Source organism: Strix uralensis, chromosome 1 (assembly GCF_047716275.1).
Source record: "Strix uralensis isolate ZFMK-TIS-50842 chromosome 1, bStrUra1, whole genome shotgun sequence".
Lineage (NCBI taxonomy): Eukaryota > Metazoa > Chordata > Aves > Strigiformes > Strigidae > Strix > Strix uralensis.
Genome location: NC_133972.1, coordinates 16893967 through 16915560, shown reverse-complemented (window position 1 = coordinate 16915560; position 21594 = coordinate 16893967). Strand labels below are relative to the sequence as shown.

Below are 21594 nucleotides of genomic sequence, written 5' to 3'. Positions count from 1 at the left end.
GCACAAAGAGAATGAGAGTCCCTTGCTGGAACCCTGGCTGCACTTCAGAGGTTCATATTTTAACTGCTTTGGCATCACCACAGCTATCCATCACCAGCTCATTTTCCTCTGAGTGCTGAACCATTCCTGCCTATGCTATTTGGAACAGCATCTAATGATGCACCAGAGCAGCCACCTGGCAGCACTGCTGCCAAGGGACGCAGCAACATGGGAAGAGAAACGCACACAGGTCTGCACACTGGTGCCAGCCTCCATTGCCCAAAAATTTCCCTCCCCTCAAACCTGCACCACTCATCAGAGACCAGAGAGACACTCTGCCACATGGCCCCCACCCTACGAGAGAAAAGAGCACAGACTCTTAAGTCATTGTTCTCTTACAAAAAGGAAAACAGAGAATGCAGGCATTACTGATATTTTTATGAACACTTTGATTCAGTTTGTCACACTATAGTGTTCTTTTTAAGGGGTTTGAAGAGAGGACCAAGGCAAAAAAAAAGAGGTTGCTTCTAGCCCATGGGCATGTATAGCTTGGTAAGAACAAATCAGATGGACATAGACATAGGGCCAGGGACATGCAACATGACAGTGCTGCAGCATTAAGAACTCACCTGGAGACTTGCAAGGACACAGGCAGACCTGGAAAAAGACAGACTCACACAGACCAAGGAGGTCCCAAGACACTTTGGAAGAGTGCCTGCATGGGCTCCAAGTTAAGGTTGGATTTTTATTGTAACCCAAGTGCTTCTGGGTCATTCTCACAGTGACCAATTTCTTATAAGTCCCTGCTGGTTAGCAGAGTCTACTCCCTCCTCCCAAAGCAACTTCATTCAGATCTCACCTGACCCACGAAGAGCATCATGGCACAAACAGGGCATGGAACCACAAGTGCACTCTGGAAGAAGCTGAGCTGTGGAGCAGTCCTCGCAAAAGCTGATCTGTGCTAAGCATGCAGAGTGACCCCTCAGGAAAGGAAGACTGTGTGTGACATCCTGTGCAGGTGCACCAGGGCAGCTCCATGGGGATGTACTGGGGGGGAAACAAGCAGCATGACCCCTGCACAGTGAGAGATGAACCCGCCCCCATACAGGAAATGCAAAAAAGACAATCTGGGTAGGTTCAGTGCAGAACTCACCATTCCAAGAGCCAACATCTCCTCCTGCCTTTCAAGCTCGGTGCATCTGCGCTGCAAGCTGCCCTTCCAGATCTGTGATGAAACACAGGGATGCAGCAAGAGGGATATGAGGCCAACCACCAACTCCATTCCTCCAGCCTTTAGGGGAGGTGAAAAAAAAAGGGGGGGGGGTGGGGGCGGGGCAAGGGAGACATGAAGCAGATGAAGCAGAATGGACAAATTGCAGTATTGGAGAATCAAGCACCTGCACCACCAAAGCGTTACTCCTCTTGGGCTCACCCTGTGCTAGATGCTCTACCAGACACTTCCAGGAGACATCCGCTCATCTCACCAGAAATCAACCACGCAGACGGCCAGTTATCTGCTAAGAGAGCCAGAGGACCACAGAGGGAAGTTGAATGGTCCACAGGCAGCCTGCTTAGAGCGGGGCAGCACCGGGCTCTTGCCCATGCAGCAGAAATATATTTGACATCAGGTAGTCGGAGAGAACCACCTCCAGGGCAGAAGCAGAACTGCAGTTCCAAGCTATTCATGAGCGCTCTCCATCCCACAAAAAGCAGGACTGCACATACTACAGCTAGGGAAACAGGAGTGCTGCTGGAAAGGGGCAGTAAACATAGGCCCTGTGGCCTAGGGAGCAATGTAACAGACTGGGCAAGGAGATGGACAGCTCACCTTCTAGATGCAACAGCAGCCTGCTGACAATCCTGCTCTTCAGCTGGACTCTCCCAGGCCTGCCTCCGATGTACCGCAGCCAGCCGAGTCCCCCCCATGAGCCTGGCTCGCAGGCAGCCCCGACGCAGCCGCCCTGCCACCTGCGCCAGCTGCACAGCCTCTCCCCACAGCACAACCGGCCACAAAGGCTGCAGGAAATAAAATTATGGCCCTGCTGGACCAGATGCTGCTCCAACACCTGTGCTCAGGGCCAGTTCTGGCCTGCAGGCAGGACACTAGGAAAAGAACACTCTTCGATGCTGTCCTACAGTCAAAAGGAAACAGAGCACCAGGTACAACCTCTTCCCTCCCACCCCAGCCAGCCCCACACCGTAGCAGCAGGGCTGGGACTGAAGGTGATATGCTCAGTCCCACTTCTGCTGCCTCCTGTACTCTCTGTAGGAGCATCACGTACATCTTGTCTGGCCCACAGTACTGAGCCAGACTGACCCTGATCAGACTGAGACAAGCATCTGTCACAGCTCCATAGCTCATGAGACTCAGCATCACCTCACAAGCTTTGTGAAGTCCAGGATTGCCTCACATACTGCCACCTGGGACTTACCACAGCTCTGGTTCTTCCTGACGCTCCGACCCCAATTTCTGCTGCCACTAGGCGACCTTAGAAGAAAATCACAGAATGATCTAGGTTGGAAAAGACCTTGAAGATCATCCAGTCCAACCATTAACCTCACACTGACCATTCTCAACTCCACCAGATCCCTCAGCGCTGGGTCAACCTGACTCTTAAATCCCTCCAGGGATGGGGACTCCACCACTGCCCTGGGCAGCCCATTCCAACACCCAACAACCCCTTCTGGAAAGAAATACTTCCTAACAGCCAGTCTAACCCTGACCTGGCACAGCTTGAGGCCATTCCCTCTTGTCCTATCGCTTATTACTTGGTTCAAGAGACTCATCCCCAGCTCTCTGCACCCTCCTTTCAGGTAGTTGTAGAGGGCGATGAGGTCTCCCCTCAGCCTCCTCTTCTCCAGACTAAACCCCCCCAGTTCCCTCAGCCGCTCCCCATCAGACCTGTGCTCCAGACCCTGCACCAGCTTCATTGCCCTTCTCTGGACACACTCGAGTCATTCAATGTCCTTTTTGTAGTGAGGGGCCCAAAACTGAACACAGTAATCGAGGTGTGGCCTCACCAGTGCCCAGTACAGGGGTAAGATCACTAAACCAGGCATCCAGTCCCAGGGTGAAGCTGGCAAAGGACCTCCACCACATCTCCATTCAGAATATAGCCCACATCTTCCCTTCACTCCACCACAGACCCCAAGGCAGCACACGCATGCAGGAACCTAGGGACAGCCCTGCACACCCCAAGAAGGTGCTGCACTCATGGGGCAGTCCAGCTGTCCCACCGCAGTCTGGGAGGTCATGCCCTCCACCATCACTTGGGATACAACACTCACTCAAGCCCTGTGGGCTGCACAGGCTGTGTGTGGACAGGCAGAATCTGCCAATGCTCTCTTCAGGGCCCTGGCTCACTCATGTAGGAAGCATCTGGGGATATGAACTTCCCACTTAGCCCAAGGGAAAACAGACAGGGTCAGTCATTAACATGATGGTCCAAGGCAGAATGCAGGATGCTCTGTCCTAGCCCAGTTTATAGCCCTGCAGGAAAAAGTTGTCTCTTCAAAGCCACTGGAAGCAAGAAAAGATGATGTCCACAAGTCCTAGTAAGAAAATACCCTTTGTTTCTCCTATCAGTCCAGCTCCTTTTGCACCGTTTCTTCCTTCTCTACCTGAAAGGGAGGAATTTTTCACCAGGAGGAAAAAAACAGGACAAACAACACACACCCCACACACCCCCAACCCACCAGAAAAAAACAAAACACCTTTGAAAACAGTTTATAAACATAAGAAAAACCCTCTACCCACTGCTAACTGAAATGAGGAGTTTAGAGAATGGTGGAAGAGCCCACCCTGCCTTCCAGAATGACCTTAGCTTCCCACAAGTAGTCTCTGCTAGCAGTTGTATTTGGTTGTTTTCAAGCAGCAGCTGTTCATCCAGTCCTACCAAAAAAATCCAGATGGCCATGGTTCAAACTGATGATGCAAAGATTAAAGACATGATCTGTGTTTTTATACATTTACGGGCAGGCAGCCAACAGGAGGTTTTGCTTTCTTAGCTGCATAAGACTGAATACCAACTCCTGCAGGACTCCACAAGAAGGAAAGTCTCCCTTTATGATCTCTGTTAATAACTTGCCGAGAACTGGATAGCTCCGAGAAATCAACCTGCTATTGGCTGCTCCATAGTTGACATATAGAGCTAATTAAAGCCAAAGTTAATCTCTCTAAAAATTATAAATGACAAGTCTGTGACATTAGCAATCAAGCCTGTGAATTGGTAAAATAAGATATACTCCACATAACCACTTCAATTACTTATGCTCCAATCCCCTAATTTATTATCAAGCAAGTCTTAGAGCAGGTTTCCTTCATTTTGTCTGGAATTAATTCTAGACTAACTGACCCACACCTAATAACACAGCCTTCCTTTACCAGAGCGAAACATGTTTCCTCCCTGATCCTCTACTTACAATTTCCTGCTATTCCATTATTACTGTTTTTTAATAAATGCCAGCAGACCAGAGAATTCCAGCCCATTTTTTAAAACCCAGGTAAAAGTTATGGACATACTGACCTTGAAGCAGTTGTCCCATCTCACTGCTATTTAACAATGCCTTTTTACCCACAAACGAACAAGGAAGTAGCTTTTTTTGTTTTAATAACTTTTTAAATCAAATAGTTTATTAGAAACATATGGTGTTTCTGTACTTACTGCATACTTTGCCATTCCAATATTTTTTGTCATTCTTTATACGTATAATCTTGTATTAATTTCTCTACTACCTACAGATGCTTTTAACCTCCTTTGTGCCTACAGTCAAGTACTTTCCGCTTCCCATCTATGCTACATTTTTGTTACCTCACCCTCCAACACCCCAGTTGAAGCTTTCTCTGAAAAAGGTTTGATTTTCCATTCAACTTTGAGCTCCCTTCATCAGCAGGTCCCAATTCTATAAACATCTGAAAAGGTTTTAGAAAACTTAAACCTTTTCTCTTGCCCCCTGCCTTTTTGAAACTAATTTGACAGAAAACTTTTCTTGCAGTTTTCCTCCTTGGAAGTGTGACATGATTAACACAAGTTTTCCACCTGCTCATCGTGCTTATGACACGGACAAGACCCTAATGGCAACCAACTTCAAAGTCCAGTGGCTAGTTCATCTTTATTCCTTGTAAATGGGAAAGACAACAGATAGCTCCTTTGAGCTACAAGAGGTTGTACTAGAAAACTGCAGAATATTTGAGCGCCAAAGCAATTTCACCAGTTTGTATCAAGCTTCCAACTGTTACTCCCCACACTGAGGTTCCCCTGTAACATCCTTGAAGAGGAGCACATGAATGGTAATTCAGCCAGTACTCTGGGATAAACTAGGACAGATCTGTGCTCCATCCTCTTTCTGGATTCCTGGTTAAAACCGATGCAACGCACCCTGAGGCAGGCCAGGGCCCAGGCTAAAAGTTCTCGAAGCGGGCAGGACCAGAGCGAGAGCCTCTCCACACCTCCCACCCCAGCTGAAAGCTCTGACCCCACTCCCCACAGGACCAGCCCCCCACCCCGACACGGAGGGACAGCACCCCCCACCCTAGGCATCCCCCACTTCCCTCGGGTCCCGACGGCTGGACACGGCCTCTTCCCACACACCGTGCCATCCCCATGGTGGTAGCGAATCCCACCCCCCCCTCCCAGCGGCGCCATGAAAGACAGGGCACGGTCAATGCAGCAGGAATTTATTGAGGCCCCGGCCAGTCACTTGCTGCTGGTGTACTTGGTGACAGCCTTGGTGCCCTCGGAAATGGCGTGCTTGGCCAGCTCGCCAGGCAGCAGGAGCCTCACGGCTGTCTGCACCTCGCGGCTGGTGATGGTGGAGCGGTGGTTGTACTGGGCCAGGCGCGAGGCCTCCGCCGCCAGTCGCTCAAAGATGTCGTTGACGAAGGAGTTCATGATGCTCATGGCCTTAGAGGAGATGCCGGTGTCCGGGTGTACCTGCCAGGTGGTAACCAAGTGCTGTCACACAGACTCATCGCCCTGCAGGGAGCGGGAGCTCCAGCATGCCCAGAAAAATGGGGGCCCCCTTCCCACCCCAGACAGGGCACTCTAACCCCAAAGGGACCCATAGTTGTCACCCTGAAGGTCTTGAGTAGTGTGCCACTTGTATCAGGCCCCCATGATACTACAGCGGCTTTGGGACTGCACTGGCAGGAGCCTCTGCACAACCCCCTGTGGAAAACAAACCTGTAAGGGGTGGAAGTGCCCACGTGCTCTGAGTCCTGCCTACAGGCTCATGCAGATGACCGAAGCCTAGACAACTCTTGGCACCCTCTCAAAATTCTCTTCTCATTTCCCCCACAGAAACTACCAGAAAGATTTTAATGCTTACTCATAGGGCTAACAGCAGCTGTTCTTGCCCTATTGACTGCTACTCAGTTATTTCTTTAGGCTGAACCCTGCACTAAAGCTTATTCTCTCTAGGAAACCCTTTCTGATCTAGATCCACCTCTTGTCTCCTACCTCAAGAATCCCCTCACACACACTTCTGAGACTCAGCTGAGGCTCTCCTGTACCCATTCTTTTTTTCAATCACACTAACAAGCAGATTTTCCTTCCTTCCTTCCTCTTTATAAGGTTAAGGTGCAATGGGCATAAGTAACTTTACATATGAAGCAGCTTCTAGCAGAAAAGAAACATTTACTCACCTGCTTCAGTACTTTGTAGATATAGACTGAATAGGTTTCCTTTCTCTTTGGCTTCCTCTTAGACTTCTTGTCCCCAGAAGTAGGAACATGACCACGTTTCTTCCCAGCTTCCACACTCATCTCACACTCCCACAGATCAAGCTCTAACAGAGCAACTAGGAGATGCCATGAGGCTGGTTATATACCAAAGGCAGCAGTACCTCTCCCACCTCAGGTGCAGCCCCCACGGAGCAGGACAAATACACATCTGTGACCAATGATTTCATTTTGCACTAAGTGAAGGACAGCTGGCCTGAGAGGAGCTTGGAAGTAACTGATTCAATTAAACTTTCAGACCTGAGAAAAAGTTTGAGGGTAAGATGGGCAAAGAGATGGGCAAGAGCTGTAGTGTCTCATTCACATGGGGCAGGAGTGCCAGAGAAGAGCTATTCCCAGGTGCTTCCAGGGTTTTGGTGAAAGGAGGGTTCCTGCTTTGGTGGAAGGGTGTAAATTGAAGTACTCAAGGTACAGAATCAAATAGGTGGAACGACTTCTGTGCTATGGCACAGATAATGCAGTCAGTGGAGACTCAGTAACTGGAGGGAACATTGGTCTAGCAACTGCATGACAGCATCATGAACATCCCAACAGCCAGTATTCCTCCCACTGCCACAGCTAGCCTGCTCCTGGGAGTCCTGCCTGCTACACACAACAGGGCCTCGAAGGACAGAAGGGGGGCAGTGGGAGGGGAGGGCTAACACCCTGAGTATGTGTTTGATCTATCTTGGAAACCAGTGATCACGCTAGCAATAGTAATTGTAACACAGGAATTAAACTAAACCAGGAAAAAAGATGTGCAGCAACACGGCAGAGAAGTGAACAAAAGAGGAAAAGTTTTCTGTCTTTTAGATAGAAAAGGAAGCCTTTCTCTCAGCAGGCACCACAACAGATATTTCATAAAAGGGTAATACTAGTATATACCTCTGGGGGAGGGAACTCTGGTTATCCCTGTGCTGCCATGCACACTGTCTCCTGCTCAGGGGCACACATTATACTGGCATACCCTTAGCAAATCACATCTTCCAAGGACTGAGTTTAGGAGACCTACTCATCAGTCACTCTGCCAGTGCTTATACAGCAAGCTGAATCTAGTTTTATTCTAGGCCTGTCCTCCTTGGGAGGCACCTGATCACCCACCCCTCGTGCAAATAAATGTCATCACAGAATCATCTAGGTTGGAAAAGACCTTGAAGATCATCTAGTCCAACCATTAACCTAGTCATTAACCTAACACAATGACAAACAGAGTCTAAGTATCGCAGAAGGACTTTTTGTATCCAAGAACTGAAACATTAGTGATCAGGTGGGATATTTGTGAAGGGGAATGGACTTGGGCACTGAAGATACGGGGTAGTGGGTTCCTTCTGGGAACAGGAGTGGCATATTCTGTGATATCTAACAACGTCAAGAGATGTCAGTGGACGACTCATACTGGGAGTAAGGAGCAAGCAACATCACCACTTCTGGTTTGTAAGGGGCCATGCATCGATAAGGAACAGCGCAGGGCTTCCCCCGCTGGTGTACATTCCACCCACCGATTTACAGAGCTGTAAATAGCTGAGATCTTTGTGCTGGGGGAGACTGTTCACTGCGACTGGAACCGTTTCACCTTGTCCACCGGTCATAGCACACAAAGACTCTCTCATGCTAAAGAGGCTGTTAGTCCTTGTATCTCTCCACAGCTGCAGCTGTGTCTGGCACCGGCAGTTCTACACACACACAGCTTGTTTTTCTAACAAAATGTTTAGTTTGGTGGACAAGGAGCAGTGACTGGTCACTCAGCATTAAGCACAGGGAGCCATTATATAGCAAGGGAAGAGGCTCATCCTCTGGGCAATACAGTCAGATTTGAACTCCCGGATTTGGGGAACTGCCACCTGCTTCCCTAGATGGCATGTGCTAGCGGCTGTCCATTCTGCAAGCCGTGTGCTGGGCTTGACTCATCCTTGTGCTATTTTTGTAGTGTATGGATCAACTCACAACACAAAGACAAGGGGAATCCCACAACCCTACACTCGATGTAGTATCTGCCAGTTCTGGCTGTAGCTGTGTTAGAGCCAACCTCACTTTTAGACTACACGCAAGAGCAATGGTGTAGAGGCTCTAGGCCATTTCTTTCACTGAAATGACCATCCTAGCAGCTAAGGAGCAGTTCTAACTTAGTTTTGCTTTTGTGCATGACCAGAAAAGTCCTAGCTGAAAGTGCCCCAGCTAGTGGGTGTCTCACAGAGATCAGTGCTCCAGGACTTATGCCTGTCACAGCTGCTTCAGCGCAGTCTAACAAACTGTCACCACAGAACAGGTTTAAATCGAGGCTGAAATACCAGACTGGTAAAATGGAATATATACACACACTTTATTAGTCCTGGCCTACTAACTGTGACCTCTAGTGCGGTTACAGCTCCTTTTGCTTTGAACATGTACTTGTTTGCTCATCTTTGTCTGCTACATCAGAGGCCTGTCTGCAACCGAGACGTTCCTCTCATTCTGCAGCAGCAGAGGGCTAACACAGCTCTCCTCTTCGTTACATCAACTACAAGAATTCTCCAACTGCTGTCCACGACACTGGCTCACCCCAGTGTTCCCATGCCCCTCTCAGGATTTACCATTCCCAAAGAACTCCATGTAAGATTATATGCTGCATTTATTATTGCCTCCACGGTTCTCAACCACATAGATCTGAAACATAGTGATAAGAGTTGTCTTTGCCAAGAATAAGGAAGAGCAGAATGAACAGCTGTAGCCTCGGGCAGGACTTCTTGACCTCACCACTCCCACAGCTATGTTGTAACCCTTTCCAATTCACCAACATCTTTTTAAAACCTAGAGAGCAGGGTGAACAGACATGCCTGTCAGACATCACCTGTTCTTGCTTCAACTTCCGTGACACCCATCAGCCTTTACAGTAGTTACTTACCTGTGGGCTGTTTTCACTCCGTCACTGTCTGTTAACTTCTGAGCACTACACTGTGAGATATTCATTTTAAGTGGCTTTTCAATGCAATCTAGGCTTTTCTGCAGAACTGCATTTTTACTAATCTGCATTACTTTCTCAGAAAAGACTTTTCTTTTTTCTTTCTCTCAGATCACTGCTAAAACCACTGAAAAACCTGAATGTTCTGCACTATCTACTAGAAGCAGCTCCCATTGTGACATTTGTCCTGTGGATGATACAGTGTTTCTATAGCAGCAGTCACAACTTCGATGGTCCCTTTGGAAAAAAAACAAGTAAATACTCTTCTCAAAGAGTCAGAGCCACAGATGGTCAGCATCTGATAAAGTACTGCAAGAGAGTGCAACTACTACATATTTGTCCTGTTCTTCAACTTGCCTGTCAACATGTACCGTTGGAACAGATTACATGAACCTTTCAAATGACCAGCACAGCCATGTGTCAGAATTAAAATGGTAAGTCATGATCATGTTTGGTTGGATTTGTTACCTTTTTCCTCACTACTATTTAATTGTTTCAAAATTACATGAAAAATGCATTTTATTCAAGCTTCTGTGACACAGGGTGAGGTTTAAACACCAACTTATCTAACAATTTGTTGTTAAGAACAAAAATAAATGTTAACTTTAGTTGATTAGTCTTGTTTAGTTAAACCTGCAAGGAACAAATAACTAATTCTTAGTCCAAAAATCCTAAATTACTGAGTCTCAGTATTAGAGCCACACAATTCAAGGTGAAAGAAAAGCACCTAAGGCACTCTGTTGTAGAGAACACACACTGGTATTTTACAGATCTATGTTCTGTCTCTAACTTCCGGCCTTCAGAATCCTTTCCAGTTCTTAGTCAACAACAAAAAAAGTGTGTGTGGCTTGCTCCCCCTTCTGTCACTAACTGGAAAACTCTGAGTTCACTCTGGATTAGCAGAGGTTTCCCAGGTGTGAGGATCCTACTCACTGCTCTGTACCTCCAGAGCTCAGTACTCACCACTTCGTGTATCCCCCAAGTTGTGCTCGTAGCTTTGGTAGTACTGAAGAACTGAACCTTCACCCCAGAAGAAAGGGCTCTGAATCCTTACTCAAAGCTCAGTACTAACCAGTTTGCCCCAGCATGCCCAAATAACTACTCCGGCTCACAAAACAAGACTGTTCTTCCCTCTTTATTGACTGATGGTTTCTCAGGCAGATCTGTTAATTACACTGTTAAATAATAGTTAAAAACAAACCAAGGCCAGAGGAGTTTGAAGTGAAGTATCTAAACTGAAGCAGAAATTGGGAAGGAAGAGGCGGGAGAAGCTGGGCTGGGGTCTCCACTTCCGTATCACTGCGGCTCGACACCCTAACTGCCACTGCCACGACCCCAGACCATTCGATTCCAAGGCCTGGCTCAGATGGGACAGCATCTAAATACGGAAACGGTTGCCCAAACGTAGCCAGATCAGGAGAGAAGAGATCTGTCCAGATACAGAGGTGCGAGGCAAGTCAAGGGGAAGCAGTATTGCAGCAATCCTAGAAGACAGCCAGAGATAGCAGCAGAGTCCTGTTCCAGTCGGCAGGCGGGTGAGTCACATTGGCCACTGCCAGTCTCCAGGGAGAGCGCCCGGCCGACCGCTCTGCGGCTCACACGTTGTGGGTCTTTTTGGTGAGCTGCGGATCCTCATCCACCAGCTTGGACTTGAGATGTTCCTTGTAGGCGAGGATGTCGCCTTGCCACTTTGTGATTGTCTGCTTCTCACAGACCCAGATCTCCTGTGCAACCTGAAAGCAAGCACACAAGGAGGAGGAGAGGTTTGCAGTACGGCATTTTACAGTTTCACAAAAATCATAAAATTAACCAAAACCTACTCTCTGAAGTCTGATAAGAAAAGAGCTTAATAACTTCCGCACTTCAACTACCAAGGAAAAATATCTGCAGTGAAATATCTTACCTGGTGTTTTCTGCATAATTTATACAAAATTTTAGAACTAAAAATCCTTGACCCCTCAGCATTTATTTTTTTGTTCGTGGACTAAGAAGGAAAGCCTTTCCTGCAAAACTTGGAATTGGAAAAAAAAAAAAAAAGTAGTTCTTGACCTGAACTACTTGGATATAACACACTGAAAAATAAAATTATACCTGAACTTGCAGACAAAGCTATAGCTTATAAATCAGCACTTGACATTTGTGTGTACATGGTGCAATTTCCTTCGCCTGTGCGGACTGAGTGATAAAAGACTGTGCTAGAACTACTCCAGTATCGTTTAAAAAAATCTAGTTAAGGCCTCCACAGTGTCATGATTTCCATCTAAGTTATTCTTCACTTCTAGGGTTTAGGGTGGGTTTTTTTTCTTTTAAGTACCTAATTTTTTCCTAGGCTAGCTCAGTAATTGTTTCACAAGAACATGGCAAGGAAATCATGTCCAGTGATTTCTTTCACTCACACATCTTTTGGGGAGAAGTAAGAGCCAGCCAGCTGAAAACACCTTGTTTTAATTAAAGTGTTAGAAAGGTGCTCTGAAAAACTTCACTGCTTTTCTCACCTGTTGGATGAGTCTGAAGTCATGGCTGACGAGCATCATTCCTCCTTCAAATTCATTGATAGCATCTGCCAGAGCATCTATTGTCTCTATGTCCAAGTGGTTGGTAGGCTCGTCCAGGAAAAGCATGTGAGGATTCTGCCAGGCCAGCCACGCAAAGCACACACGGCACTTCTGCCCATCAGAGAGGTTCCTGATGGGGCTCACCTGACAAACACAGACACTATGACCCTGACCACAACATATTCCAATCTCACACTGTTTCCAGCAGCTACATGACACATGAGGACAGAGTTTAGTCAGTCTCATACCTAGGCTAAGCTTCTTGCACCAGCAGAACAAGGGAATTCCAGGGGTTTCTGGAGGAGTGTCCATAGCAAGACCCAGCTTGTGTTAAAGGTTCGAAAGGATAACTAATTGAGGTCTGACTAGTGTTCATAGAACACAGAATCACAGAATCATCTAGGTTGAGAAAGACCTTGAAGATCATCTAGTCCAGCCATTAACCTAACATTGTATCCTGACATTCATTGCATCCTGACACAACCATACAACTACTCTCAACTTCTGGAGTGACAAATGGGGAAGAACAATGTAAAAATCAATGTTGAGCTGCAGTGATGAGGACAACTCCTGTCATACATGTGATGTATGACATACAGGAGCATGCCACGTTTGGACTTGGGAGCACCACCGGTGATCCTACCCTCTTGTTTGAACCAAGTAGAACCTACTCCTAGTTGAGAATGTGTTCTAGCATTTCTGCCTGCTGTTCATCTCAAAGCAAGCAAACTAGTTCAAGTTACAACTAAAATAGGCTTGAGTCTAGCACTATGCCACAACCTGTCTTCTCTTCACCCACATTCTGAGAAGGTCACTCATTCCAACCCACGTACTGCTGCAATGCAAAGAAAGTTCCTGTGAGCCATGAGTATTTTTTTTCCTCCCATTTCAAAGGCAGAGATGGAAAAAGGATTTTGATGCTGTGGTGTGCCATGCTGCATACTGCATCACAGTCAGACTGGGGTAGAGCAACAGAAAATACAGCAGCTCTACCTCCCTAATGAGCAAAAAGCAAACCTTGACAGCTCATACTCACCTGCTGCTTCCCCGTCAGACCGTATCTGCCAATGATTTTCCTCATCTCCTCCTTCTCCTTGATCTCTGGGTAGCATTTCAGCATGTACTCCAGGGGTGAGAGGTCTAAGTCCAACTGTTCTTGCAAGTGCTGACAGAGAAGAAAATTCAGCCTCAGGCTGTGCAGGCCACCCACTTCACAGCCAAAAGTACTTTTCCCCTTACACCCCTCCGCTACCAGCTTGAGCAGCAGCACACAATAACCCCATTCCCAGTGTATCCACTATGCTGAACTATTATGGAAGGTGTCTCCGTTTCAGGACCATGAGTGCTGCTTCAGAATAGCAAGTTTGTCCACCACCAAGGACAAGACAACCATCTCTCCCATAAAAGGCGAGAGGCTAAACAGAAAGGGCCACAGACTCTTTTCAGGGTAAGAACATTTGCTGGAGCCCATTCAGCCAAAGGAACAGTTCCTTCCCCCATCTCCAGGCACAGAAGGGCAGCAATGAGAGGGGCCTTAGAAGCAGAATAGAGGGGCAAGATTCCTCATTCCTGACAGCTTTTTCCTCAGCATTTCATGTCCCCGGTGGCTGCTGTAGGGAGTACCTGGTGGTATCTACCAATCTTCACGTGTGAGTGCTTGCGAATCATCCCATCTGTGGGCAGCAGCTAGAAAAGGAAGATAAAAGCATTTCACTAGGAAATCCCTCCTTTTGCTGTATGGCAGAAATACAGAATCCAGCCATCTCTGCTCTGGCACAGAGGAGGCAGCCTGAACAGATAAAGTGAGAGAAAAAGCCCTATATTGCAGCGAGACCGTAGGATTTCCAAGGCCTGACTGGGGTGCTCTGGCAAATAAGCACAGCTTTGTTCAAGACTAGCCCAGGAATAAAGGTCCAGAACAGGGTAGACAACGTAGGAAACACACCTCTCCTGTGAGCAGTTTCAGCAGTGTTGACTTTCCAGCTCCATTGGGTCCAACAAGAGCTACACGGGTATCCAGGTCAATCCCAAACTCCAGGTTATTATAGATCCATGGCTGCAAACCAGAAAAGTCATGACACATATTATGCTTTTCCACTACTACCCAGAACCTCCACGCTGCACCTGTAATGCTCTGTCCTCAGCAGACTCGGCATTTTAACACTGCCAAGAAGTTTGATCCACTAGTCGTATGCATCAGCCCGATCAGAAAGCTCACCCAAAAGCCTCACGCTCCCAACCAAGGCAGGGATACAACTAATCTCCAAATAACCCAAGCACACTCCCCACACTCACCCCATCCTTGGTGTATTTGAAGCTGACGTTCTGCACCATGATGACAGGAGGGGGGATTTTCCCACAGGGCGGGAAATAGAATGACAAAGTCTGTAAACACAGAATAACCACTTGTGAGACACCCTGGAGCACAAAACAACCCAGTTATTCTGGTATAACCACGCCTCACTACAAGCATCATCTGTAGACCAAGGCATCAGACTGCGACTTTTTATGAGCCCCTCTAGCAACTCACAGATTTATTCTGATTCAGCTCATCTGCTGGCTAATGAGTCCCTATTTCTTTCCCCTTGAAGCAAATGGGGGCTTATACTCTTCAAACAAGTACGAGTAGCTCTGACCATCCTCCCCCATCTTCTCCAACCCTTCGACATTCATTTCTGATTTCTGCGTCTGCAAAACAGCCTTATTGATAGAACAAATCCCCTTCTGTCCCCTAGAAAGTTACTCCTCCCCTTTCCACTCTTCAGCATGACACTATCTTCAGTACAGTCATCCTTGGCATCAGGAAGGGCACACCGTTCTGCTCCCAGCTGTGTCAGCCATTCCTGCTGTCAGCTAAAGATCATTCTCCTTAACTAGCCCATGTTTTCAGTACTGACCTCTAGATGGAATCCCATGTCTAATCCTACCTTATCATTCACAACTCTCTCTGTCAAGCCAGAAGCCATCATTTTTTGAAGGGTTTTCTCCTTGCTCTGAGCTTGCCTGGCCAGCTTCGCGCTACCATGACCAAATCGTGCGATGTAATTCTGCAACAAAACACAGAGTTAGCGGAAAGCCACAGTAACAAGGTTGAGGAGGTGCAGAGACGCCCACCTGCACGGGTAGAAAGATGTTCATGCAGCTAGGCAGATACCTTCATATGGGCAATCTGATCCTGCTCCCAGTGGAATCGCTTCATTTGATTTTCTTCTAGTTCCAGGCGAGTCTTTACATACTGATCATAATTTCCCTAGAAAGAGGCCACAGAACATCGGACACGCCCCAGAGGACAGCTCCTCTGTTTCTGCCAGTTGCACGGGGCACCATTTACTCACCGTGTAGTACTTCAGTTTGCGGTTGTGCATGTGGATTATGTTGGTGCAGACACCATTCAAGAAGTCCTGGGAGTGGGATATCAGCACAAGGATCCGCTTGAACCTGCGGTACCACATAAGTTATTAGAGACTAAGCTAGGAGAAGAATTCTTGCTTGTTGGCCCTGATGGTGACAAAGGATTTACATGCACCAGATCTCTCTTGCCTACAGTCGGATTAAGAACAAAAAGATAAGAGCCTTGGAGATGCTTTGGGAAATCTGGAGTAAAGCAGCTACAACCAGCTGCAGTAAGTAAATACTGCAAATTGTGGTAAAACACTCTTCACCATAAGACAGTCTTCACCTGTCTTCAAAAAGAGTGAAGAACTGGCTACTGATGTGGTATTTGACTAGTGCTACTGATGCAACTGACTCCACTAGCATCACACTTGTAAGAAGTTTCAACCATTGCTGCTTACTTCCACCTTGGTACAGACTACCATCTGTTAGTTACCCTATGCCTGGCTCCGCTCCAAATCTGTAAAACGACTGGTTAAAGCCTCCCAAAAAGAGAGGTTCAAATTACTTTCCTAAAACATCTGACTTCTAAAGCAAACACGCAAAAGGTTCAACTGACAAAGGTGATGGAAAAACCTCTGCAAACAAAAAGCCGTTCTCACAATACAGTCCTTCTAATGCACAACCCAGCTAACCTAAGCTTCATAACTATTCCTTTTTGCCTTAAGCCTTAACATTTTACCTTTGTTTATGAAAAACAGTCACTCAACATACTAGAACAAGGTTAAACTGACACACTCAGATATCACAGTTCTGTGAAATCAGAGGAACAATATGCAGAAAGATGAGCTGGAAGCCAGGTCTGGGAAGCTCACACGACTGGTACTGCACATGGGGCTGGTACAGAGGCTGCCAGGGCTGCTCCTGGCAGGAGCTTCCAAGGAAGTAGCTTTAACTAGGGAGTACAAAGCAGCATTTCTCATTTCAGTGAGAGAGACAGGGGCTTGTCCTGAATTCATTATCCTTGCATCAAGAACCCTTCTGTAGACACGTGTGGCAGTAAGCACAAGAAGGTGTCACTGGTACCGCACTATAGTTATGTAGCCACAAGAACTACAGTTATTCCTGTAGCACTTGCTCACACGCTGACAAGATGTTCCAGCAGAAAAGCACGACCCACGGAAGCAGCAAACTCCTTCATGCTTACGTTTTCAGCTCTTCCTCCAACCACACACAGGCATCCAGGTCAAGATGGTTTGTGGGCTCATCTAGCAGCAGCATGAAAGGCCGAATGAAGAGGGCTCTGAAAGGAGAAGGGAGATGACAGCGTAAGGTAAATGCAGGTAACCCAAAGCCTCTCAGCTCTGCTCCGAGTTCTCAGAACTGTACATGTGGCTCTGCAGAGTCAGGAGCAGGCAGGCATTCTCCCCAGAGGCAGCAGACAGTTTACCACTCACCTAGCAAGAGCCACCCTCATTCGCCAGCCACCGCTAAAGTCCTTCAGCTTCTTCCTCTGCATGGCTGGTGTGAACCCCAAGCCATGAAGGATACGTGAGGCCCGTGCTTCTGCCTTGTCAGCATCCAGCTCCTCCAGACGTTCATATAACTCCAAGAGTTTCTCACACTCCGCTGAAAGAGACCCTGCCTGTCAGCACTTCTACCAACAAAGGGCTCTCAGCTGCACCTCTACACAGCTGGGAAAGCTCATAGTCCATCTGCCTTACCACTACTCAGCCCCCTCCACTCCCAAGCCTGAGACACTTTGTAAGAAGCTGCATGGAATAATTTCATCCAAAGAAGTGTAATCCTATGGGACTTTTCAACTAGCACAGGGCAGCTGGGGGAAATGGGCACCGTAACATATAAAAACTCTGCCAAGGAACCCAATAAGACCTTTTCTTCGGTGGGGAGGGAAATGGAGGAAATGTCCCTTGTCCACAGGGACTCCAAGAAGCTTTACCATCTTCGTGAGCCAGACGTTCCGCCTCTCGTTCTAACATGGCCCTCTCTGTATCCACCTCCATCACACACTGCAGAGGGGTCTTGTCACTGGGAGGCATCTCTCGGGTCAGGTGATAGATGTCAATATGCTCTGGGATGGGCACTTCTCGTTTCCCAATAGCTGACAAAAGCATGGATTTCCCTGTGTGCAGACAGACACTCCACAATTAATTGTTGGATTCAGTGAGAGACAATGTCACAGAGAAATGGACGAGATGCAGTCAGATCCCATTGATTCCCTCCCTCTCCCCAGAAAATCCTTGGGAATTTCTTGCCCAAGAGGCCAGAAGAATTAGAGACGCAGCAGAGCCTACTGCCTCACTGCAAGAGGCTGCCCTCCCAGCTAAGGCTCACCACCTCAAGGATGGGATTGAGACAAGAAGCAGCTCTTTGGAAACTGCTGCAATTCAGCCCTTGCCTGGATTTAGGAAACTTTATCTGTGCTGTATACTTCCTGCTAACTAACCAGGTCTGATATCTGTTACCAGGACTCCAGAATCTAAAGACTTGTAACAAAGAGGAAAGTAATGCTCTCGTCACTAGAGAATCTAGGTGTTTTCCTGAAAGTTAAACCAGTTGGTCACTCTTACTAGCTCTTCTTCAATTACACCCATATTCTGCATCTCTCAATGCAGTGTTTCCTTCTCCAGGGACTGTACAGTTGTCTTCCCATTCAGGGCAAACCGCACACTCCCTACTCCTCCATGCTGTGCAAGTTCTTTGACCAACAGCATCAACGTTGGGCTTACTGCCACTGCTAAACAAATCCTGCCAACGGAAATCAGATAGATTCACAAATCCCAAACATCTCACCCAACGGTCCACAGAAATAAGTTCAAATGCACAGTCCACAGCCAGACTGCAACCTCATAGTTCTGCCAGCAACCCCAGCAATTCCTCTTCCCGTGTGGGGAGATGGGAGAACGGAAACTGCCACGTCCCAGCCATGTCTGTCTAACAGCCTTCTTTCTGGTTTCCAGCATTTACCACCTGCGTCTGTCCAGCTTCTCAGCAACACGGAATCTTCACCAAGCTCCAAGAAGCCCACATCACTGTGCCCCACAGCTTACCAATCCCATTGAGTCCAATCAGGCCGTAGCGTCTCCCGGAGTTCAGCTCCAGTTTTGTATCGCTCAGCAGCTCCTGGCCGTGGAAGGTCAGTGAGAGGTTAATGATGTGCACATCAGTGCTGTTGGGATGGGAGGCCAGCACTCCTGTCACAGCACGGGCAGCGGCTTTCTTCAACTCAAAGTCCTCCAGCTCCTTCGTAAGAGCATCCACCTCTAGGCAGAGACAGATCAGAAGCGTCACTGAGTTACAAGTACAAGGGAAGCCATAACCCCCTGTACCAATACGCCCTGGACCACAAAAACAACTCTCATATCCCCATTTCTACGGAAATGTTGAGGAGGCGCAGATGCAATGACAGCTTTTCAGCTTAGCAGATGGCTATATATGGTCTAACAGGAACTTCCACCTGCTCTCTGAATAAAATATGACCTTTAGAACTAAGTGAGCAGCCAGAACAGCTACCCTGTTATCCAAGTACGATGGGACTAACCCTCACTGCAGGAAGGGCTGGGGTGGAAAGAGAACTTATGGAGTATTGCTTGCAAGCTTAAGGGCTGTCCAAAAGAAAACTTGGCTAGAAAATAAATTAAGGGAAAGCTGAGAGGAGGGAAGAAGCAGCAGCATTGGAATAGGCCCTACCAACTTTTTGGGAAGCAGTATGTCCATATGCCTGCCCCCCCGCTTCCTTTCCTCCTACAGCATAAGTACATCTCTCCTGCCCCAATGACCTGTCGCAGCCCTGAGTTACAGCCCAATTCCCACTCCTCGGTGAAACGCCGCCATCTGAAGAAGGAAATGGCATTGAGGCCCTCAGCCACACTCCCCCCACACAAGCAAACCAGCCGAGTGAGAAGAGGGGCGAGGCAGTTTTATCCTTGACACGCAATCATTCTCGCGGGGAACTGACAATAACAAATAGGAGTGTACCGATCCACATAACCTGGCCTCTACGTTCGCGCTGCTTTACCCGCCTCCCCTTGACTCTTCACCGACCGGGGACACCGGCGCCTGCCCGCCCGCCCCCCAAACCGGCAGGTCCCGGAGGAGGGCGCGGGCGGGGACTCCGCGCGCCCAAGCCCCGGCCCAGCACCCCCCGCGGCTCCCCAAGCTTCACCAATAAGAAGGCGGTATGCAAATGAGCCACGGGGAGCGGACGGCGATTGGCTGCCTCGGGCCGGGCGGGCGCCGAGTCCCTGCCCACAGCCGGGGCGCCCGGAGCCGGGGCCGGGGTCACCCCGCCGGGCCGGGCCGGGCCGGGGTCGTCCCGCCGCGGCGGCGACCGGGCCAGAAGCCGCGTTCCGGCACTGGAACCATCCCTGGAACTGTGGTCCGAGCCCACCAGCCCCCGCAAAGACCGGGGCCCTTGGGAGCTGGGGGTCCTCGGGAACCCGGCCCCTCCGCCTTGCCCGCTGGAGCCCCCCCGGGTCTCCATGTCACCCACCGAGCGCCTCTTTAACGCGACGCCCTGTGAGCCTGAAAACAACTCGTGCGCCCAACAGCCCGGGGGAGTTACCAGGTGGGCTAAAGAAAGATTAAAAATAAACTCTCCGTTGGCTTTACCGTGCCGGTTTCCTTTAGGAAGGTCAACGGCTCTTTGGTAACCAAGGCTTTTTGATTAAGACAAGCCCTTAGTTTCCACAGACCGGGTATGTCCGGAGAAACAGATGAACAGAGTCACGGCAATATCGGTAGGAACAGCAACAATTCAGACACTACAGCGGGAAAAAAACAACAACCAACAAACAAACCAAACAGGTCTGGGCATCAACTATCAGAACATGGGGTCAGGATCAGTTCGAGAGGGAAAAGACGCCACCAGCACCCTCTACCTTCACCCTGCCAGGCTCACGCGAGGGCCCAAGGAATCCTCCGCCCACAGAGTTTCTGGCGAGCCACCGCCAACGGCTGCAGGCGGCCCGCCGGCCCTCACAGCAGACACTGCCGCTGCCCCGGTTCGGCGCCAGCCCGTGCCCACGGGGTGCTTCCACCGGAGGGGAACAGCCATGCCAGAGTACTGCGCCGTGGGCACCACCGAACGTGCACATCCCGTCCACCGACAGCCCCGGCTGGACGCTCCCGGCACCCCAACACGTGGGGCCGCCGGGCTGACCCCCCGCCGAGGGGGCTGTCCCCTGCGGGGCGCACGGCCACAAGCCGGGCACCGGCCGGCGCCAAGGGACCGGCGTAACGGCGGGGCCGCCTCTCACCTGGCAGCGACGTTCCGTTGGCCTCCGGCAGCCGGACCTCCTGCGGCTCCGTCCCGGCATCGCCGTTCTCCTCCGCGGCCCGGCGCGGCCGCTGCCGGGCCTTGGCCGCCTCCTTCTTCTTGGCCGCCTTCTTCTTGGCCAGGTCCGAGGGCATGGCGCGGCGGGGCTGGCGGGGAAGGGGAGGGGGGGGGCGGGGGGCTGCGGTGGAGGTGCGACAGGCGCCATTAGGCCGCGCCGATCCGGCCCGGTCCGCCCCGCCTCAGTCCCGCGCCTCGGCGGCCCCGCGAACCGCCCGGCCCGGAGCACGCGGCGCCGCCGGGCCCGGCCGAGCGCTGCCCTCCCGGCTGCCCGCACCGCGCCGCGCCGCGCAGCCCAACCCGGCTCGGCCCGGCCCACCCGCCACTGTCCTCCTCCTCCCCCGCCGCCCGCCCGGCCCGCACCGGCCCGGCCCGCACCGGCTGATCCGCGCTTTCCTTCTGTCGCAACAGGACAGCTGCTACCGCGTGCGCACGCCCCACCCCCCGCCCGGAGCAGCGACCAATGGGAGCGCGAAACGTCACCGGCGCCGGGCGGCCGCGCCGCGCCGCTCTGGGAAGCGGAGTCCGCGCGCCCCCCGCCGCTCGGGCCCGCCGCCTCCCGGGCACTGCCCGTCCCGGCCTGCACCGCGCCGCGCGCGCCGGGCCCCACCCACCGCCCCCCGGCGCTCCCCGCGCCCGCGCGGAGGGGGCGGGGCCTCGCGGTACCATAGAGGCCGCCGGGTAGAGCGGCCGCCGGCACACCATCGAGAGGGAA

General features: G+C 50.0%; 2 protein-coding genes across 2 annotated transcripts; both read right to left on the bottom strand.

Moving 5' to 3' along the window:
* Nucleotides 1-5675: 5675 nt before the first annotated feature.
* On the bottom strand, nt 5676-6840 carry H2BK1 (H2B.K variant histone 1). Its single transcript, XM_074891282.1, has 2 exons — nt 6623-6840; nt 5676-5912 (listed from the first exon to the last, which is right to left on the bottom strand). The coding sequence occupies exons 1-2, from the start codon at nt 6740-6742 to the stop codon at nt 5676-5678; spliced, it is 357 nt and encodes a 118-aa protein (XP_074747383.1). The 5' UTR covers nt 6743-6840.
* Nucleotides 6841-10754: 3914 nt separating this feature from the next.
* On the bottom strand, nt 10755-21355 carry ABCF2 (ATP binding cassette subfamily F member 2). Its single transcript, XM_074894868.1, has 15 exons — nt 21258-21355; nt 20803-21000; nt 18595-18807; nt 17484-17666; nt 16981-17152; nt 16731-16826; nt 15526-15628; nt 15345-15440; nt 15118-15237; nt 14486-14575; nt 14136-14246; nt 13814-13876; nt 13227-13355; nt 12131-12334; nt 10755-11368 (listed from the first exon to the last, which is right to left on the bottom strand). The coding sequence occupies exons 2-15, from the start codon at nt 20954-20956 to the stop codon at nt 11231-11233; spliced, it is 1872 nt and encodes a 623-aa protein (XP_074750969.1). The 5' UTR covers nt 20957-21000; nt 21258-21355; the 3' UTR covers nt 10755-11230.
* Between the last annotated feature and the right edge of the window lie 239 nt (nt 21356-21594).